Source organism: Ailuropoda melanoleuca, chromosome 9 (genome assembly GCF_002007445.2).
Source record: "Ailuropoda melanoleuca isolate Jingjing chromosome 9, ASM200744v2, whole genome shotgun sequence".
NCBI lineage: Eukaryota > Metazoa > Chordata > Mammalia > Carnivora > Ursidae > Ailuropoda > Ailuropoda melanoleuca.
The window spans coordinates 5,285,194-5,305,137 of record NC_048226.1 but is presented as its reverse complement, the minus strand read 5'-3'; the positions used below and the strand labels follow the sequence as shown (position 1 = coordinate 5,305,137).

Genomic DNA, 19,944 nt, shown 5'->3' with positions numbered 1-19,944 from the left:
GCCCGGGCCTGGAGCTCACCGCCCGCGGCATCTTCACCCTCGGCCTCCGGCGCCAGCGTGCGGGTCCACAGGAGCTCCCCGCGCAGCGCCGAATGCGGCGCCCAGGCCTGCAGCTCCAGCCCCGGCCCGGCGCGCAGCACCACGAGGAGCGCCTCCGAGGCCCACGCGTCCCTGCAGCCGCCCGCTGCACCGCCCGCCGCGCCTGACAGCTGCACCTGGCCTCCACCTGCGGGAGCGGAGAGCCGGCTGGGGAGCGGCCGGGCCACGCACCCGCGGGACGGGGGCGGAAGCGGGACGGAGGGGGGCGCTCACGGGTCACGACGGCGGTGTAGCTCCAGCTGGCGCTCACGCGGCGGACGTCGGCGCCCGGGCCCAGTGTCCGCAGCGGCTCCGGGCTGTGCACCTGGCGCCCGCGCCCGGAGCCCAACGCCTGCCTGAAGCCGCAGAAACCGAAACCAAACCAGGACCCCCGGCGCTCCTCGGCCATGCCCGGGCCGCGCCCTCTGCTGGCCGCCACCTGAATGGGGTGGGAGGCGGGACAGGGTTAGGAATCCCACCAGATTTAGGAAGATTCTGGGCTGCCTAGAGTGGGGGCACCTGCCCTGTCTTCCCCTTGACTCAAGCAAGATCACTGCCCCACAGAGTAGGCACCAGGTATTTAAGTGGCCTCTTCCTTCGACGTCCTAGGATCTGAGCCCCTCCGGCTCCCAGTGTTAGGCACATTATCCCATGTCATCTTGGGAAACAGAATTACCCCCACTTGACAGAAGAGACTCCCAGAGAAAGTAACCCTTACACAATCACAAAACTTAGGACCAAGAGGGCCAGAGGGCTGAAATCAAGGCCCACCGACTCCACATACAGTGCTCTTCCAACCAGGGCAAAGCAGAGCGTTTGGGAGACAGCGCCCTACGCGGTTCAACCAGCTCCAGGGTTCAGGTGTTTGCCTCTGCAGGCAGCGGTGCCTGTGTCCCTGGTCCATTTACTTAAGCTTTCTGGGTCCAATTCTGTTTCTTCAGTTTTACAAAGGCAGGGGATAGGAGAGGGTGCTGTCTGTACCTTCCCTGTAGAACTGTGTGGAACAGATGGAAATACACGGTTCACGCACTGGCACATACCACGATAGGCAAAAGGTAGAGTTGATTTTAGAAAGTCCAGGCGTACTTACTGGCTTTCAAGGGACCTAGATAAACACAATTTCAACTGGACCTCACCTAGTCATTTATTCGTTCTACAAACATTTACTGATGCCTTCCTTTGGGGGGATGAGAAGGACGGCTGTCTGCCCCCGAGGAGCTCACACGTAAATGCGGGGACACACACACGGTCCCGTGGTTACAAAAGCAGAGGCTTTTTCCGTACAGCATGTTCGGCTTTGAAGTCAGACATGGGGTCCCTCCTGCGACCAAAGCTCCTCGACCCCGACCTGGGCTCCTAACCCCCTCCGTGTCCAGTCCCAACCCAAGGGGGCCTCTGACCTTGATCTTGACCCTGTGCCCTCCACCCTCCTCCGGCGCTCCTCCCGACTGGCAGTCTCGAGGGAGGAAAAGCGGAGACGCGGGGGAGCCGCCCAGGACCCGGCTGCCAGCAGCAGTGGAGAAAAGGTTTGAGGAGCCGCGCCCCGGGCCACGCGCTCATTGGCTGCCGCAGCCTCCCCGGGCCAATCGCCGGCGAGCGCGGTAACGTCACGGCTCGGGGCCGGCGGCGTTCACCTCGGTACCCGTAGTCCCCGCCGCGGCCTGTGCAGCCCCAGCTCTATCGAGCTGGCCCCGGGGCCTGCGCTGGGCCGCTGCAGCCTCGGGTGTGAGGTGGGGTAACCTCCGGTGGGCGCAGGCCCGTCCCCTGCAAGCCCGCGGAGCTCGGGTTAGAACCCGAGCTGCAGGGCTGGCGAGGAGCGGCCGGGTCGACGCGCGCAGCCCGCCAAGCGCCTCAGCCCGGGACGGCGGCAGCTCACGCCAGACACGACGGGCTGGTGCCCAACAGGAAGCAGCCGTACTAGGCGGGCGCCTCGGCGAGTTTGGCCTTCCATTGGCTCGAGGCCTGTCACTCATCTCCGCGAACCAATGAGCTTCAATCTGGGCTCGCAGAGCGGAAGCGGGCTCTCGCGGGTCTCTGCCCCAGCAGGTGGCGGAGCTCTTGCTCTCGCCTGGATCAGACACCGGACTTTTCCATGAGGGAAGAGCAAGCTGGAACGGCATACCAACCCCAAATCCAGAGCACTGGCACTCTCGGTACAAAGACAAAAGTATTGAAGGACCGGCATCAAGAGTCCAAACCCATTTATTCCCACGCGACTGAAGAGACTTTTATTAGCTTCCTAGGTTTACCCTGATCCTCCAAGAGAATTAAAAAGCGCTCAGCAGGCTCCAGGGTGAGGAATCCGCTGGATTCCTTCCGTAGAGGTAGCTGTGCCGTACAGCTCTGCTGCGCACTCAACCAGGCCCGGCTCCTGCTCGAGACTGGCCCACAGCCAGGTCCCTGCCTAGGGACAGGGGGCATATCTGAGTTCCACATACTTTTTATTAGAGGGTGGGGGTGGTCCCGCTAGCAGGCTCAGGTGAAGCTCCTAGCTGGTGAGGCTGCTTGACGTGCCCTTCCCAATGCCGGGAACGCACGGGCTGGGTTAGGAGGCACCTTCCCCATTCCCAGCTGTCTACAGTAGTGCAGGAGCAGGGCCCTGCTGCGTGAGGCTGGACGCAGTGCTGGCAGAGCAGGCCGGTGTCTGACCGTGGTCCCTGATTCAGCAGAGGGCATCAGGGGGCAGTAAGGGAGGAGAGGCCAGTGTTCAGCATCCCAGCCCCCAGCAGCCAAAGCTGTGTCTGTCTTCACTCCTCTGCTGCAACAGGTAGCGTGTGCACCAGGCAGCCCCTCACTCTCCATCCTGGTGGGGTTTGATAAGCCCGTATTCCACCGCTTTCCCCAGGCAAGCCGCAGCAGCTCTCGTGACAGGGCTCTCCTTGCCCTTCGCCAGCACCGACAGGATCTCCAGCACCTCGCTCTCCATGAGGGTGCCGGCAATCTCTTTCGAGGCCTCCACCATGTTCAGTGCCACCACCACACCCCGGTGCTGCAGCTCCTGGTTGGGGCTCAGGAGCAAGGCCTGCAGGATCTCCAGCCAGTGTGTGGTCTGCGGGAAATGGGGCAGGGTCACCAGCCACCACCGAGCAGCAGGCTCAAACGTGGCAGGAGCACTCCCGCGTGCCCTGCTGTGTCCTCCATGTGGGGCGTTCCCGCCCACTCCCTCCCTCCCCCAGCCGAGAAGAGGCACTGACCACTTGGGGGATGCGGCTGCAGAGCGAGGGCCGCATGGAGGTGAGCATGGCCAGGCCCCCAGCAGCAGCCCGCCGCAGCAGCTCATCGTCCTCTCCGCTGTACAACACCAGCAGCTTCAGCCGGTCATTGCCCGTGGCTTCAAAGAGGTCCTGTACCTGTGGCCAGAGGAGGGGAGGGGGCGCTGAGTGAGCTGCGGCAAAGCCAGTCAGGGCAGAGGTACCGCTGCGCGCCTGCCGGTCAGGACCACCCGGACCCGCCCTTACCTCCTTGCTCATGGCCAGGTTACACATGCACTCCGTGGCTGCCCGGCGGATCATCTCGTGCTCCTCGAACATGTAGCCCTCAATCATGGGCACCGCCTTCTCCTTCAGGATCTTCTGCCTGAGGGGCCAGGGTGGAAAGGTCAGCAGCCTCAGAGCTTCTGCAGCCACCTCCCCCACCCCCGCGTCCCCATGCAATCGAGCCCGGGCCAAGGATCTCTCGGGCAGTGTCCAAAGACCCTCCTGCACCAGGTATGAACTGCGGTGGCTTCCAGCTTCTTCAGCAGGCCTAGGACGTGGCACGGGACTGTGGAAAATGCTCTACAGTAGGAGTTCGGAGACCTGGGGACTGGTGACAGTGATACTAACATCTAATATTTAAGCACTTATCCTGACTCAGAACTTGGACTCTTTCTTAATCCTCACCACGGCCCTACAGCGAAGGTACAGGTACGCTTACTATTACTATTTTGCAGAAGAAGAAACCGACTGAGTGCAGATGGGGAGCCCAGTGTCACCGTTTGCAGTAGCAGCTGACGCATACTGCTTGGCCACACTGCTGGCAGCAAGCCAGGTGCCACGTACTCGGTGCTTCTGTGTGTATTTTCTCATTTAATGGTGACTGCCACTCCTGAGATAGGTACTATATCCATCCCATTCCACAGAGGGAAACTGAGGCACAGAGCAGCACTTGTTTGCGGTTACAGGCTAGCAACCAGTGAAGTCAGGACGTGAACCCAGACAGTCTTACTCCAGAGCTCGCACCGTCACTGCCCCAGGCCTTGCACACTGGTGGACCGTGGGACAGGCCAGACCTCCTGGCCTGTCTCCCCAGCTACAGGGAAGCCCCTGTGAGGCTCAAGTCAAGCAATGACCAAAGAGAGCTCTTCAAACTGTAAAGTGGTGTCCTGGGGACCTTACCGGAGCCTCTCACTGATCCCCGCCAGGTTCGTGAGAGCCATGAGTGCCTCGAAGTTCTGCAGGCCTGAGCAGTTGAGGTGCAGCAGGGAGACCAGGGGCCGGACCACCTCATAGATCTGTAACACAGCCACCTGTCAGGGCTACTCACCCCAGCCCCCACCAACCCCACCGACCCGAAGGGGAGAGGCCACTCCCAGAAAGAAGGCTGCCCTCTCCACCCCGTGGCTCAGCAAAGCCGCCACTTCCTGTCCGTCCCAAGGAAGAGCCACAGCCCAGGTCAGAGGCCACCAGGGCCCAGTGAGGGGTAGAGGAGAGGCCGGGGCTGGGGCAGCAGCACACGCACCCGCTCGCCAGGAAAAGTCATCTCTGGGTTGGAGGTGATGGTGAGCTTGGCAAGAGCCTGAGCTGCCTTCGTCTGCCCCACGTCAGTGCCTTCCAGGGCCAGCGGGAGCAGCGCCTATGGGGACGAGCCGTCAGTGTCTGAGATGGGCCCTGGAGGATAAGGCCCAAACCACCAGCCCCCGAGCCCTGACGGGGGTGCTCTCACCTCCCTCCTCCCCTAGGCTTGTCGACACTCCCTGCCCAGTCCCTCTTCCTCTCTCCCAGGCCTCTCCTTAAGCTGCCCAAAGTCTTCCACAAACACTTATTAAGGGCCAGCCGTGGCTTGTGCTGGGCCCCAGGCCACGCAGGTCAATGACACGGAGAAAGGAGAACCAGGATCTCCATGGCACGAACCCGCCCGCCCCCGTCAGCATCGCTCGCTCAGCAAGAACACATTCCTGAGGGTCCCTCATACTGTGTTCCGGCCTCGTCTCTGCTGTGGCAGCCGCCGAGTCACGTTTTATAGACCATGAGGAGGGAGTCTGTGAGCCAGCTTACCTTGCCCCCGCCCTGAGCCACCACAGTGCCGCGGTCCTCCACCTCATCCACCAAAGCCAGGAAGACCCTGCGGGGACACAGTGCGGCTGGGCGGGTGCCAGTGGCCGGCAGACACCCCATGCCCAGGCTCGGTGACAGCCAGCGGCCACGCGCGTGCCACCCCTACTCCTTTGCTTCCGAGTCAGGACAGGTCTGGCCGCGCCGAGGCAGGCTCACCTGGAGAGCAGCTCCCGGCAGGAACCGGTCAGCACGGGGCTCTCGGTCTTCACCATGCACGTCATGGCCGACACCACGCCGGCCGCCAGCAGCTTCTTCACCCGAGCCCGCACGAAAGCCGGCTTGTCCTGAGAAGCAGGCAGCTTAGTAGAGCGGCCCAGGCCGACTGGGCCGGGAGAGGGAGACCCTCCCCACAGCACAGATCGAGGGGTGTGAATACAAAGGGAAAGCAGCCCGCTTAAACGGGAGGCTGCTGCAGATGGCCCCGGTCCACGGGTCCCAAAGACGCAGAGGCCCCCCAAGCCCCTCAGAGGCTCCCGCACCTTGGGGTGCTGCTCAGGCACATGCTGCTTGGCGTACTTGGCCAGCTCCACCATCTTGGGGTCAGGCTCCTCATAGTCGTAGCTGTTGGTGCAGTTCACCAGTGCCGAGGCCACCGCGAAGAGCACCGACCTCTCCTCGGACTGCGGGCGGGAGAGGGGCAGTCAGGTGGCCGTCCCCGGGGCAGAGCAGCATGGGACAAATGCTGCCCGGGCCTCCAATTCTACCCTCAGCTGGACCACCTGGGCAGCAGGACGGATGTGGGAAGCTCCCAGGCCCAACCTGGCCCCAGACTCTGGGAGCTCACACACTCGACCTTCCTAACTCCCCCAAAGACACTGTCCTGTCCGACGCTGCCAGTGTAGCCCCGTAAGCCCAGGCCACAGAGCGGCCACATGGGCTGCCAGCCCTCCCACCCTGGGGCCACAAGAGCCACTGACCCAGACCTGCCAAGAAAGCCTGGTAAATCCTAATCCTAGACACTGTTCGCAGATTAGAGGAACCCATGGAGCTACCGTGCTGAGTTTGAACAGAGCCTTCAGGGCAGCCTCATCTTCCACAAACTCTTCCTTCACGTCGGCGTCGAAGGTGAGGTAGGCCAGGCCCTCCACTGCCCAGCGCCGTGTGCCTGCATCGATCTGGTCATTGCACAGCCACCTGGGGACACGCAGGGTAGCGGGCAACCATCAAAACGGCAGGGCCTCCCCTCTACACACAAAGCAATTCACATGGCAGGATCCAGGAGGGTCTGCCTGGGGTACAGCAGGGTACTGGGGAGGCCCCAGCTTCCACCCAGACCTTCCTCCTTCCTCTTGAGGCCTAGCCAACAGGTGGGCAGCCAAGGCAACACCAAATAACTCACTTTCGACACTGCTTGGCCAGTTTGAGAGTGGAGCCTTCGGCAAACTGCTTCATGCTAAAGTCGGTCCCTCCAGCCGAGCCGAGCTTACACAGGCCCTGGAAGAAGAGGGGAAAACCAGCCGTCGGTCTCTAGGGATGGAGGCAGAGCTGGGCTCCCTCAGACCTAGCGTGGGCTCTCTCCCTGACATTCTGCCGGGCCCTCTGGAGGCCATGCACATCCCTACCAGGCTGCCACCTAGATATTTGGCAGCAAATCAGCTACTGGGGTGGCCATGTGACACACATCTGGTAGAGACTGACATATTGTCCACTGTGCAGTCCTGGACCCCAAACCCCCCAGGTGTGTACTGGGATGAGCTCTGTTCCTTTCCATGTCATACAGAGCTCTTTACAGGCGGAGCTAAGATGTGTCCAGAGAGAAGACAGGTGCCTCAGGCAAGGCAAGATCCTTCTGGAATGGAGAAGCCCGGGACTAAGTACCCCAAGGATGAAGACCAGCCTTCCCAAGGTGCACAGCTGCAGTAGGCTCACATAGGCCAACCGGAGCCCAAAGCTCCAGCACCTGGGGCCGCCTGGAGGCTGAGCCTTTCCACTAGCCTGGCCCAGCAGTCCTCCTTCTCCTCCATCATCTCCTCCTGGAGCTTCTCCCACCGCCTCCAGGGGGCAGCATGTGCTGTTCTGCTTTCTCGGGGGTCCTCTCTGGACAAGGCTCATGTCCCTGACTTGACCATGAGCCGCCCTGTGGTAGAAGGAGCCAGGGCTCACGCCTCTGGCCTCGACAAGGCCCTGCATGTCCCATATTTTCACCAGGCTGTGCTGGAGCCACACCCTCACATACCGGCCACCCAATAAATACCCCGCCTGCCGGCCTGCCCGGCCTGCCCAGCCCAGGCCTGCCCGGCTCACCACCAGCGCCCGGATGCGGATGCTGTCCTTCTCGCTGCGCTTGTACAGGTCCTTCAGCAGCGAGACGCCGTTGGCCGTGATGAAGGAGGCCCGCTTGGCCTTGCCGGCCGCGTGAATCAGGGCCTCCACGGCTACCAGCTGCTCTTCCTCCTGCTCAGACGCACACAGAGTGATCACGCTCTCCATGACGCCGCTCAGCTCCAGGGCCCGGTTGCCGGCTTCACACGGGCCCTGCAGGAGGCAGGACACCGTCTGGATGGCCCGAAGCTTCCCGGCCAGCCCTTGGCCCTCAAACCAGCTCCTGAGGGACACAGGGTGACAGGGGTCATGCCAAGGCCAGCATAAAGGGACTCTCCTTCCCTCCCTTCCCGTCCACTGGCCAGGCACCTGCACTACTCGGGCAGGAACAGCAAGGAAAGCTGCCACTGGGATGGCGAGCACCTGCCCCTGGGCACCGGCTGCCCGTTTTCTCTCGCTAGGTTTCCTGGCCTCCCCTGATCATATATCTGACCTGGGTGACTCGCTCACACCACCGTTTAGCTCCTTTCCTGCGCTTAGGACAATCCAAAATTGCTCTGCTCATTTCAGGATTTGTCCTCAGTCCCAGCTAGAAGCTCCTTAAGGGCAGGACTGTCGCGCTGCACTGCGGTGTCAGGACGGAAACACTGAAGGGCCCAGTACACACAGTGTGCGCTCGAGGCTGTTTGCTGCCGTGTAGAACGGAGAATGAATGTCCCCTGCGGAGGCCGCTTTGGAAAAAGAAGTGGGCCTTGGGCCCACTGTGGTCCCTGTGAGGCCTCCCCAAGGCTGCTCTCCTGGCTGAAACCCTTTCACTGCCGTCCCTCCCCGAGGAGGGCAAACCCCTGTCAGCGCCCCTGGCAACGGGCTGCGGGGTCGGCTGCCTTACTTGATGTAGTTCTCGCACAGTCGGTGGAAATTCTCCCTCTCGGCGTCACACTTCAGGTCATCAAAAAGCTTGCTGAGCAGCACGGAAGCGCTCATGCGGCTGTTCGCGGTCACGGCGAGCTCCCCGGGAGGCTCCTGCACAGAGCCCCCCACCTCCAGAATCTTCTTCAGGCCTGAAAAGACAAGCTGCTATGGAGGAAGCAGAACGCAGGCAAAGGGAGGAGGTTCCCCGGGAGGGGCATGGACAAGCAGGGCCTCCCGGAGATGAGGGTACAGAGCGTGGACAGCCGTGTGCAGGACAGGCTCGGAGAGCCTGGGGGGCTGATCCACCACCCCTGGGGGCAGTTGTGGCATCAGGGAAGGCCCTCGCAAGTGAGGACTGCATGCTGGTCCTGCCCACGGGGCCACATGATCTGGGGCTTTGAGATTCCTCGTCTGTAAAACCGAAGGGGAAAATAACACCCAGGCCTCACAGCATTATGGGGACACGAAAAGATGAGACCCGATAAAGGTACTCACGGAGGCACTTTGACAAACTTTCCTTATTTCTCTCTTAAGGGAGAAGAGAAGCATGAATCGATTCACATATACGTGTGTGCCTGTATGTATACGTGTATGTATGTATTTAATACTTTTTTTTTTTTTAGTACTCTCTCTACTCAATGCAGGGCTTGAACTCACAACCCTGAGGATCAAGAGTCACATGTTCCAGGGGCGCCTGGGTGACGCAGTCGGTTAAGCAGCTGAGTCTTGATTTTGACTCAGGTCATGATATCGAGTCTTGCCTTGAGTCTGGCTCTGTGCTCATCAGGGAGTCTGCTTGAGATTCTCTTCCTTTCCCTCTGCCCCTGTCCCCCCATCACAAGCATGCACGCTCTCAAATAATAAACTTTTAAAAAAGCTGCATATTCCATTGACCGAGGCAGCCAGGCGTCCCAAGAAGTGTGAATTTATATAGTAAACTTCAAAGTATCTTTCTCTGAGTACAGAAGTAATGCACACTCACTGGGAAACACCTCAGATACAGAAAGCTGATCCAGCCTCCCCGTTGCCTTGCAGGCCTGCTCGATGCGCACGCACGTGCACATGGGCACGGCTGAAGGGTCTCACCCTGAGTCCCTGACACTACAATGCAGGCCACAGGGCACAATTCGGTGCAGACACAGGGCCGGTACAGTCACCCAGGAAGACATAACAGATACTCAGGCTCCTTCTTCCTCTTCAAAACTGATCACCTACCTTGGTCAATGACCCAGAGGGTGAGGCTGTTGTTGGGGTCCTTCAGAGACTTCCGGGGCACCGCTTTAATCAGGAGGGTCAGAGCGTTGTCCCGGCCTTGGCCGGAGACCCCCACCTCAGTCAGTAGCTCCAAGAGGTTACTGATGAGGATCTTTAGCTCCCGGGCAGGATCTGGAGACAAGAGGGCGTTAGTGAGCCCCGCAGTGGCCCAGCCCTGCCTGACCCCTGACCTCCCCAGTTGGCCAGGGAGACATAGGAAGGGGACACCTGTCTCCTGGGCTCTGGGCTGGGCTCCAGCCTTCCCTGTAGGTATCCTTCCCCGTGGGCTTCAAATCTAGAGTAAGATACTGTCACTGAGCCATATTCCTCCACAGCCTGCGGCGGCAGGCGTGGCCCCCAAAGACCTGGCCTGGCTGGCCTGGCCCCTTCCCCTCCATGACTGCAACACCCGGAGGACCACAGACCTGCTTCCACTCACCCACGATGATGGCGCCTTCTTTGCCTCTGAAGCCCTTCTTGACGCCTTCCTTGAGGGCATCGAATATAACCTGCAGCAGGTGGCAGGCAGCCAGGGACACGGCTTGGCTCTCCACGCCCAGGATGGAGACCACACGCCGAGTTCCCAGCACACTCAGGGTTGCCACTGTCTGGGGAGAGAGGGGCAGAGCCTCCAGTTGGTGGAGGGCAGCCACAGAGTTCCCTAACTGCGGGCCGTGTGTGGCCAGAAGGAGAGAAAACATTTGGGGGAAAGGACCAGCTCCAAGTGGAATCAAAGTGGGCCTGAGGGTGTGACCCGGGGTAATGCCAGCATCATTTTGTGGGAACGGCTTCCTAAAGGAAACATTCCAGAGAAATCCACCACTACCTCTCCTCAGCTTGTCAGAGGAGACTAGGAACACTGTGGCCCCGGGAAGAGCTGCTGTGGTTTGTGTTTCCCCAGCAAGGAGCCCCAGAAGCCTGGACGAGCTCCATGACTCCAGGTCCAAGGACACCTGGTTGCTTTCCGGTGGTGACCCTGAGGTTCTGTCTGCAGCCGGGGGATGTGTACATGCACGGAATGGACGACAAGGCCTCTCTACCCCATTTCTAAGCTGGATATCCCAGAGGTTCCTTTGGGATGGGCAAGAAGGCTGAAGGAGGTAGATGGAATTCACATGGCTTACCATTCTTAGTCCTGGGAGACCCAGAAATACTGCCTGAGTTTGGCCTAAAGAGCTCTCACGTAATATCCCACAGCTTCATCCCTGATCTCGGAATTACGGACGCGTCTCAGAGGAACCAAGGGTCATCAGGTCCCTGTCCCCTGGGTTCAGCCAACTCAGGCAAGAGCTAGGGCCCGGAATTTTACCAGGGCAGGACTGTTCTTGCACAGCTGTCTGTGCTGGACGTGTCCCGTCTATGCTGACAACCGGTTCAGGGTCAAGCCCCTCATATCTGGTCCCTGTCTTGATGGTACAGATCTGTGCACGACACCACTGACCACATCATTGGCTGGAGGACACCTCTGCAGGGGAAATGTCAGTCTGATGGTTAGGGAAGGACAAGGCCCCTTTCCTTGCAGCAGCTTGCTTTTACTGTACGACGAGTGAGTCTGAACGAGGCGTCTCTGAGCTGGCTCCAGGAGAGCCTAGCTCAGGCCTACTTAAAGCATGGGCTCAGGGTGTCAGTGGGCTGCTTTTGCTTTTACAGGCCCCAGTACATCCCAATCATGTTGGGTTTTTTGGAGCCATTTTAATTTTTCTTCTCTCATTACATGTCACCTTGTGCTCTGCCTGTGCTGCTTCTGCAAACACAGTGAAGGGTGGGAGGGTGGGCGAGTGGATGGAGGAACACAGACATAGACTGAGGCAGTAACCGGGCCCTCTGGCCCACCTACTCGTGACTGGTGCTCGGAGCAAATGCCGACCAGTGTGCGCAGAGCCGCCAGCATCAGGTCAGCCTCGCCCGTGTCCAGCAGGCGTTGCAGCAGCTGAACCCCGTTGCTCCGGAAGATCTTCTCAGCCCCAGCATCCTCCCGGGCCAGCACCACCAGGTTCTGGGAAGCCTATGTCAAAGGAAGCGCGCTATCCTGTGGACACGACACACGGCACAGGCCAGGGCGAGCCGCGAGCCTGAGCTCTGGACCATACAGCCTCCATTTAGCAGCCGAGTGACCTTGGTCACAAATGTACTTCTATGAACTTCAGTTTCCTCCAGTAAGTAAGTAAAATAACCCACGCAGGCCCCAGGCCCTGGAAGTTTTCGCTCGGGCTCTGGGAGCCTGGGCGGGGACCTGAGGAGCACCATGCAGCACAGCAGGCCAGCAGCAGCTGGTGGGCCACACCGGCTCCCGGCGAGGGCACCCCCGGGGAGGTGGGGGGCTGTAGTGTGAGTTCCGCCCCCACTCGCTCAGTCCAGACCTATACCTTTTGCTTCTTCTCGGTGCCTTTCTCTTGCGGGTCCAACAGTATCTGAAACATCTGTTCCACTTTGGCATCCGTCGAGGACATGTATCGCACCTACGACAAACCAAGGAGGCACCGAAGAGGTCACTCTGTCCGCCAGAGACAGCGCATTCCCTGTGTGTTCCCTTCTGCTCTTCCCGGGGCCTGGCTCCTGTCGCCGGCACAGCTAGGACATCCGGGCTGCGGGCTCACGGCACGCTACCCTGGGCAGGAAGAGACTCGCTTGGCAGCTTCACCCAAACTTCCCGCGGCTGTTTTCCCTTCTGAGCTACTTCCCGCTCAGGCAGCAGGGGCGGCACCAGTGAAGGCGGTGCCATTCAGAAGGGAAGGCCCCTGCGAGCCGCGGGGCCACCCCTCCGGAGGTGCCATCCATGTTGTGGCAGCACGCGTGCTCTGCCCGTGGCACTCAACCCAGCACTGACACCTGCAGCAAGGGAGTCATGAGGTAGCTGCGAACACTCCCTGGGGTTCCAGAATTCTCTGACAACTTCTAAAAATGATGTGATTGAGCAAGCTCATCCTAGGCCCTCTCCCTCCCCAGGGTCCAGGGCATGAATGGTGGCACGTACCTAGCACTTGTGCCATTCCCCGCTTCCCCCTTTGCATCCATGGCAGACATGACCACTCATGCATGGAACGTTCTGCTAGGCCCACCAACCTGCTTCCTAGTCCATCTCAACACAGGGCTCGAGGCAGCTCCTGCTGACCAAACAGAGCTGGCATGAGAGGAAACGATCTGCTTTCCCAGGTCTCAACCTTTCAGTAGGGTGTTTGCCAGCGTCTTACCTGCTCTCACTGTGACAGCACTGGAACATCACGTGATCTGGTTAACTCAAGTCTGGCTGTGATTCATGATGGGCTTTAGGTTTTCTCCTAAAGTAACTTTTAATGTATGTACTATACAAACAATGTCTCTCTACAACATGAAGTTAATGGATGAAGCAAAATCTCTGAAAAACTCCATCAATCCCACTCCTTTCCCCAGGGGTCATGCTGTTATCATTTTGATGTGTACGTCTGAAAATATTATTCTTTATATTTACAAACCCAAGTGGGCCCACAGAAGAAACGTGGTACTGTGTTGAGGGTGTACATGGGGTATTGTTTCAACATAAACAGTATCATTCTATATGTGTTACAGCATACCTGGCTTTTTGTCATTTAAGAAGTATTCTCTTTCCACGTCTATACCTGCAAATCTACCAATTCTTGGTAACTATGATACAGGAGTCCACAGCAGTAAGGGCAGCACTCGTTTATTTAGTCATTCCCCTACTGCTGGGCAGGTAGCCAAGCCCCCATTTTTCATTACAACAAACAAGGCTGAAATAAACATACACACGCCTGCTTGTGTACATGGGCAAGGCTTCTCCAGTGAACATACTAGATCACAGGATACGCTCATTTAAAATTTTAAGAGTTATGTTCAGGTACTCCCGAAGGAGCTGTACCAATACATACCAACTCCGGCAGTCACGAGCGAGCCCACCACTTAAGCGTCTGCATCCCTTTTACTAGCAAACTGCATGTACTTCAAAAGTCTGCCAAACAGACCACCGAAAAAATAGCACTTTGCTGTTGTTTTTATTTGCTTCTCCCTAATCACTAGCAAGGCTGAGCATCATTCCATAAGCTTGTGTGCCATCAGTATCACCTGTGTTTACACCCTTTGCCCAGATCCATTTACCAGTGTCCATCTACCACCTGTCAGTGCCCCTCTCTCTTGGTCATTCACGTACCTTCTCCTGAATCTGGCCCCCAATGTTCCTCAGGGCCTCCTGGAAAACTTTATTCTTGGGCTCCAGGCTCACACATCTCTGCAGGTCAAGGACAGCCTGGTCAAGGCGGCCCAACTTCTCTAGGGCTTGGCTGCGCCGATAAAGTGCTTTGACGTCTCCTCCGTCCTTTTCGATGGCTGAGCACAAACGGGAGCTCTGTCAGCACCCGTGAGGCCACCGTCTCCAGGCAAGAGCAGTAGGGAAAGGTCTCCAGGGCCCGAGGAAGGTGGGGGGACAAGATGTGGGGCTCAGTATTCCAGCCTCAGAAAAGGTGAGGGTAGCTGCAGAGAAGGAAATGCCCAAGGAAGTGGGAAAGAAAGAAGGCAGAGGTGTTTCTGGGGCCAAAGGGAAAGGAAAATGTGAAGGTGCAGTGGCCCCAAAGTCCTTGTCCGCCATTAGAAGCCCCACAGCTCCGCACCCCACCCATAGTTCCCTACCTTTGGATGCCTCGGTTTCTGCTTTGTTGTAATCTTCCTGTAAGAAAAGGAACAGGAGCTTGAGAGGCTAGGTCGTCTTCCTTTCAGGGCACTAGCTGGGCAGCAGGGCTATGCTCTAGAGCCACTCGATTCCCCACCACCCCGAGGCCCAAAAGACATTAGACAAGTAAGTGTAGGTGGCCTGGAAAGATGAATGCCCAGCCGGAACCCAAACAGCAGCGAGACGCGCAAACCGGGCCCAGACCGCAGAGGAAGAGCAGCCGGCTCCCTCACCAGCTTGAGGTGGCAGGCGGCCCGGTTTCGGTGCAGAATGGCCTGGTCCTGGGGCGTAGCGCCCAGACCCAAGGCCTGAGTGTAGGCCGTCAGGGCGCCCTCGTAGTCCCCGCATTTGAACAGCTCGTTGCCCTCCTTGCGCAGCTGCTCCACCGCACTGGCCTGTGGAGGGAATGGGTGGAAACGTCGGGGGTGAGCTCAGGCCAGGGCCGGGGAGCTGGGAGAGAGGAGACCGGGGGTCATGGTCAAGTCCCATGGAGGGCCAAGACTGGGGGAGGAGGAAGCCGGGGAACGGTCAGAGCAGGTGAGAAGTGGTGATGGAACGCGAGGATGGGTACGCACCCCGGGGGCGACCGGCCGGGGCTCGGGGGTGCCTGGACCACTCACAGTCATCGCGGCGGAACGGGAGTCCACGGCGCGCGCAGGCGCAGTCTCCGGGGCGGAGTGGGACCAGGCTCAGGAATCTGGCGTCGGCTGCCCCGCCTCGGTCCTGCGTCAGAGGCGGAGGCAGAGAAGGGGCGCGGCCAAAGCGAGAGGGCTCTGGTGGGCGGGGCTCGGGTCCGCGGCGCCGACAGGCCTTGGGCGCGCCTAGTTTGTTCTCACCGGGACCTGCAGGGGGCGCGCGGCGGAGGACCCAGAGGGAGGCCGGCAAGGGCCCCGGCGCCGACCCCCGCCCCGACCGCGGCAGAAGTGCACGAGATCGGCGGTCATCAGGGCCACGAGCAGCAGGGTATAGAGACCCAGGGCTAGGAGCGGGCCCCGGCCCCTGTAGGAGAGGGAAGAGTATTAGGGTGCTGGCCCCAGCCGCGCGCTTGCCGCTGCAGCCTGTCGGTTACGGCGCTCCTGAGAGTCCGGAGAACACTCGGGACACCCCTCTCCCCAGATAAATGTAGAATTCGTAAATAGAAATTCAGGAGGGCTCACAGTTGCCATGAAGCCATCCATGGACGGATTCAGTTTTGAAAACCCCGACAATAATGGGTGTAATCCACGGACTACGAGATCTCTCAGTCTGACACCCGTCCCACCTCACCCCAGACCCACAGTGCATGCAATGGCTCCCTGTTACCCGCTTACACACACCCCTGAATTTCCTTTCACAGAACTGTTTGTAATTATGTATTCACGCGATTTTCTGTTTGAAGTCTGCCCCTCCACTAGTCTGTATGCTACAACCCTCCCGCCCCAGAATTTAAAAAACAGAGCTCCGGATGCTGGAACGCCCTGTCAGTGTCGCAGTGGCTCTGGGGCTTGGAGTTCTCACCTGAGGATGGGTGGGGGCGGAAGGGCGGACAGGTTGACCTGGTACAAGGCCTCAAATTCAGTCCGGGTGCAGCAGGAGCCCCCTGCCGCCTGCAGGTGGCAGCAGTAGGCTTCCTCCGGGGTATCAGAGAGCCGAGGACAGAAAAAACCGGGGTAGTGGCGGCCATCAGCATCCCAGGTGGTTTGGCACAAGTGAGGGTGGTGGGCCAATGCTGAAGGGAGGGACAAGGGGCTGGAGACAGGCAAGAATGGTCTGCCCACACCCAACCCCAACCCTTCTGGAGAGTGAAAATGATCAGCTGTTATCAAAAGGGCAGACTCCCTTCCTCCCCAGCGGCTCCCCAGAGCAGCTCATACCCTGCCGAAATTGTAGGGACCTGAAGAGGGGTGCGCGCAGAGGAGCGTGCTGTACCTGAGAAAGAGGTCGGCTGAGCAAGTGTCACCCAGCTGAAGAGCAGCAGCAGCCCCACGGTCAGGCCAGTCAGCAAAAGGCCCAGCCTCCCCGGAAGGCCCATGAGATGTCACGGCCACCTCAGCACTGGTCTTAGGAACCCCAGCATCCCTCTTTCTAAGCCATGGCTGCAGACAGTAGGGAAATAAAAATCAAAACTGCAAGGCCCCTGGTGCCATTAACACAAACCTGAAGCTTCTCTCCCAGAGTTCTGGAGAGAGATGAAAGTGACCGAGTTTCTATCGGCTGTTGGAAAACGTGGGGACTGTGTCTCCCAGCTGCCTAAGGTTTTCCGAGCTGAAGGGGGAAAAGTTCAGAAGACTAGAGGGCAGAATGAGGCATGAGAGAGAAGTGGAGCCATTAGGCTGAAGAACAGACAAGCATTTAGAGACAGATATGTTTCTCTCTACCCACTCTCGATTTCCAGGCTGCGGTGAAAGCCCTGGGAATTCTGGTCGCTCCATTTCAGGCCCCAGGGACCTCGGTTACAGCGTTTGGAGATTCCCTCCCTAACTTCTGCATCATGGCAACCACTAAGACTAGCTGAAAAACAAGGCCAAGTCCTTCCATTAACTTTTCCCTTGAGCCCTTGTCTGCCCCAAGTACCAACCAAAACATAAAAGCTACCAGTCTAATTGGAGTACTATACTTTACAAACCAGTTCACAGGAAAAGCTCTTCCAGGGTCTCCGGGTCTCTCTTACCCCTTAAACCTCACAGAAGCCATCTGCTGAGACAGGGAATTTCTCTAGAAGGCCCAAGGCCACCTGCCAGCAGTGTTGTTATTCTAGAGTCTGTGGAGACCTGACAATGTCATGCTCCCAGAACAGCATGACAACAGTTATCATCTGAGGGGCCCACCGCAGGTGTCTGGGGACTGAAGCAGGAACAGTTATGGTACAAGAAAGAAATGCAGCACCTGAGAACAAAGAAGACAGTTCTTGCAGAAATATCACTGCTGGCTGGGAGTCTAAACCTGAAGCAATTAGGCAGGCTTCTAGTGTGAGCTCCGATTTCCAGAGGTCAGGCCGTAGGGTCTTCTGGGCCCAAAGGTGAGGCTCCCATGCCCATACCAACCAGTCCCTCCCTGCAGGAAAAACCATTTTTAGAGCACTATGAGAATTTTCAGAGCATTGACATTGAAGATTGTCTTTTCACGAGAGGAGAGGCTCCTCTTGGAGGAGGTTGTCTTTGACCCCGGGGTGACTAGATGAATTGCCCTTTCTCCAAAGAACCACAGTCCTGTGTCCTCCTGCCCTGGATCCAGCACACTGTGAGAACACTGTCTTATTTCTTGTCTTCCTCCTTCCCCGAGACTGTGGGTTCCCAGAGAGACAGGCCATGACGTTCTAGCACCTCCAGCACAGCATCTGAACCAGGGGCTGCGACGCTGAGGGCAGCTCCCCACACCAGCGGCTCTCTCCGCCGGGGATGTCGGCTCCTGAGAAACCTGTCTGGGTCGGACTCCACAGTCACCGGCCTCCGCGGCGCCAGGGGGCGCTGTGGACGTTCCGTCTGGGATCCAGGGGCTCCCGGGACGTCAGTCGCCCGCCCCACCCGCGCGATGGGCTCCGAGGCTGCGCAGCTGGTGGAGGCTGCCGACTTCGCGGCTCGCAAGCACCGATTGCAGCGGCGGAAGGACCCCGAAGGGACCCCCTACATCAATCACCCTATCGGTGGGCGCAGCGCCCGGGGAGCAACCGCAGCGGCGTCTAGGGGGTGGGGACCGGGAAGGAACGCGGAGGGCCTTATTGAGCACCTACTCTGTCCCCGGCTTTGTGCTGGGCACTTTCCGTGTTTAAGCCTCAAAACAACGGGGGGCGGTAAACATGATTGTTCCTCTGCACAGTGGACACCCAAAGAGAGTAAAGGTCATCTGGCTAGTGAGAGGCCACATGTGGCTCTGCAAAATCCGCAACACGCAGCCTGGGACTCCTTCAGGTCTGACTTCCTGCTTTGCCCCGTCAGGTGTGGCTCGGATCCTGACCCATGAGGCGGGAATCACTGACATTGTGGTGTTACAGGTAACTCCCCTCTTGCCCTCCTAGGAGGCTAGGGTGGGGATCAGGGACCCCATTCGGCCCGGGCACCCCTTGCCTGGGCTCGCAGGGCTAAGCGGAAGCCTGTCCCCAGGCAGCCCTGCTCCATGACACAGTGGAGGACACAGACACCACCTTGGATGAGGTGGAGCTGCACTTTGGGGCGCAAGTGCGGCGTCTGGTGGAGGAAGTAACAGATGACAAGACTCTGCCCAAGCTGGAGAGAAAGCGGCTGCAGGTGGAGCAGGCACCCCACAGCAGTCCCGGGGCTAAACTGGTGAAGCTGGCAGACAAGCTGTACAATCTGAGGGACCTGAATCGCTGCACCCCAGAGGGTACGCTCCCCCACCTGCTCTGAGGGACAGGGGAGGGATGTCCACCTTCTGGAGGCACAGTTTGGTCAGTTCCAGTGGAAAAAAAAAAAGAGCCTGGGCATTCTTATTGATTCCCCCAGCTAATCCTACTAGACCACTCTGATCTTTCACACCGTAGAAGTGCAATAACTGGGCCAAGGGGACGTTTTCATGACAAATCCCATCGGGAACTCATCTTGTGGCCCGGCACCAAGCCCTCCAGGAAGTGGGCAGAAGTGGGCAAAATGCAATGCTATCCTGGATGCCCTGTGAGCAGTTTTCTGTCCATTCTCGTGCAGGATGGTCTGAACATCGAGTCCAGGAATACTTCGAGTGGGCAGCGCAAGTGGTGAAGGGGCTTCAGGGAACAAACCGGCAGCTGGAAGAGGCTCTAAAGCAGCTGTTTAAGGAGCGGGGGCTGGTACTCTGAGCAGCGCTGGGAGCCTTCAGGGGCCCAAACTCCAGCCTTGGCCAGGCCAGAATGGATTCCTATTCCAGCCTTTCGGTGCCTCTGCATCTCCCTCCCTGATTGGTTCAGCCCAGATCCGAGAGGCCAAAAAACACTCGTCTCTTCTCACTCTGAATGTGTCCTGCCGACTAAGCTGAGCCCTGGATTGTGGAAATCAGATGTAGCTCGTCCAGTCTTAATGCACTTACTGCCCTTTCTCCAGCCCTTGGGTCTGTTTGCTATTCTGCATGGGCGAACTCTGGCCCCTCAGGGACTTCAGCTTTTATAAACTCTAGTTCAAGTCGTTATGGAAAAATAAAGCATTTTGGGTAAAGCTTTAAGTTCTTGCTGCTCCTTCCCCAGCCTGCCGAATGGGGAGCAGGTAGGCAGGATACCTGCCATTTGACATGGCAGGGTACGGGTGGTGTGCCCCCAGGGACAGGTCCCTCAGGTTGAGGGCCTCGACCCTCCCCTCCCCCGAGCCTGGCTTCCTTATCAGTGAGATAGGCTGTGTAATTACTAGGGTTAGACTAGGTCACGTCTCAGATGGAGCCTGACACATAGGTGCTCGAGAATGGTAGTTGTCTTCCTCGAAGAAAGTTGGACGAGATGACAGATGTTTTGGAAAGGAATGCCACCTGCCTACCAACAGCAACAGGACAGGGCCGGTGGGGGTA

The 19,944-nt window shown here is 58.6% G+C and overlaps 4 protein-coding genes across 6 annotated transcripts in view; 1 reads left to right on the top strand and 3 right to left on the bottom strand.

Annotated features, from left to right (window-relative positions):
• RCCD1 (RCC1 domain containing 1) overlaps positions 1-2,119 on the bottom strand; it is a 27,796-nt gene extending 25,677 nt beyond the window's left edge. The window contains exons 1-3 of the mRNA XM_034668891.1: positions 863-2,119; positions 313-517; positions 9-226 (exon numbers count right to left, since the gene is read on the bottom strand). Of these exons, the coding sequence (XP_034524782.1) occupies positions 9-226; positions 313-517; positions 863-982 (543 nt within the window). The 5' untranslated portion in view covers positions 983-2,119. The remainder of the gene's footprint in view (positions 1-8; positions 227-312; positions 518-862) is intronic.
• Positions 2,120-2,264: 145 nt separating this feature from the next.
• Positions 2,265-15,234, bottom strand: UNC45A (unc-45 myosin chaperone A). Of its 2 annotated transcripts, none has more exons than XM_011225688.3 (20): positions 15,102-15,234; positions 14,715-14,876; positions 14,442-14,478; positions 13,966-14,141; positions 12,188-12,280; positions 11,659-11,826; positions 10,261-10,429; positions 9,783-9,953; positions 8,545-8,716; positions 7,638-7,938; positions 6,733-6,827; positions 6,386-6,527; positions 5,873-6,013; positions 5,550-5,677; positions 5,334-5,400; positions 4,798-4,911; positions 4,455-4,570; positions 3,537-3,654; positions 3,273-3,428; positions 2,265-3,127 (listed from the first exon to the last, which is right to left on the bottom strand). In XM_011225688.3, exons 1-20 carry the CDS (start codon positions 15,105-15,107, stop codon positions 2,870-2,872), a joined length of 2,790 nt encoding a protein of 929 aa, XP_011223990.1. In that variant the 5' UTR covers positions 15,108-15,234; the 3' UTR covers positions 2,265-2,869. The 2 variants fall into 2 exon arrangements, with proteins under 2 accessions (XP_011223990.1, XP_002919831.1); XM_002919785.4 differs by having other exon boundaries at positions 15,057-15,206.
• Positions 15,235-15,268: 34 nt separating this feature from the next.
• LOC117803710 (protein shisa-like-1) lies at positions 15,269-17,484 on the bottom strand. The gene is made up of 4 exons (XM_034667862.1): positions 17,347-17,484; positions 16,390-16,556; positions 15,979-16,189; positions 15,269-15,480 (listed from the first exon to the last, which is right to left on the bottom strand). The coding sequence occupies exons 2-4, from the start codon at positions 16,490-16,492 to the stop codon at positions 15,303-15,305; spliced, it is 492 nt and encodes a 163-aa protein (XP_034523753.1). The 5' UTR covers positions 16,493-16,556; positions 17,347-17,484; the 3' UTR covers positions 15,269-15,302.
• A 472-nt stretch (positions 17,485-17,956) lies between these two features.
• HDDC3 (HD domain containing 3) lies at positions 17,957-19,608 on the top strand. 2 transcript variants are annotated; one of them, XM_002919786.4, is made up of 4 exons: positions 17,957-18,103; positions 18,396-18,451; positions 18,561-18,801; positions 19,119-19,608. In XM_002919786.4, the coding sequence occupies exons 1-4, from the start codon at positions 17,992-17,994 to the stop codon at positions 19,247-19,249; spliced, it is 540 nt and encodes a 179-aa protein (XP_002919832.1). In that variant the 5' UTR covers positions 17,957-17,991; the 3' UTR covers positions 19,250-19,608. The 2 variants fall into 2 exon arrangements, with proteins under 2 accessions (XP_002919832.1, XP_019655798.1); XM_019800239.2 differs by having other exon boundaries at positions 17,962-18,451.
• The last annotated feature ends 336 nt before the right edge of the window (positions 19,609-19,944 follow it).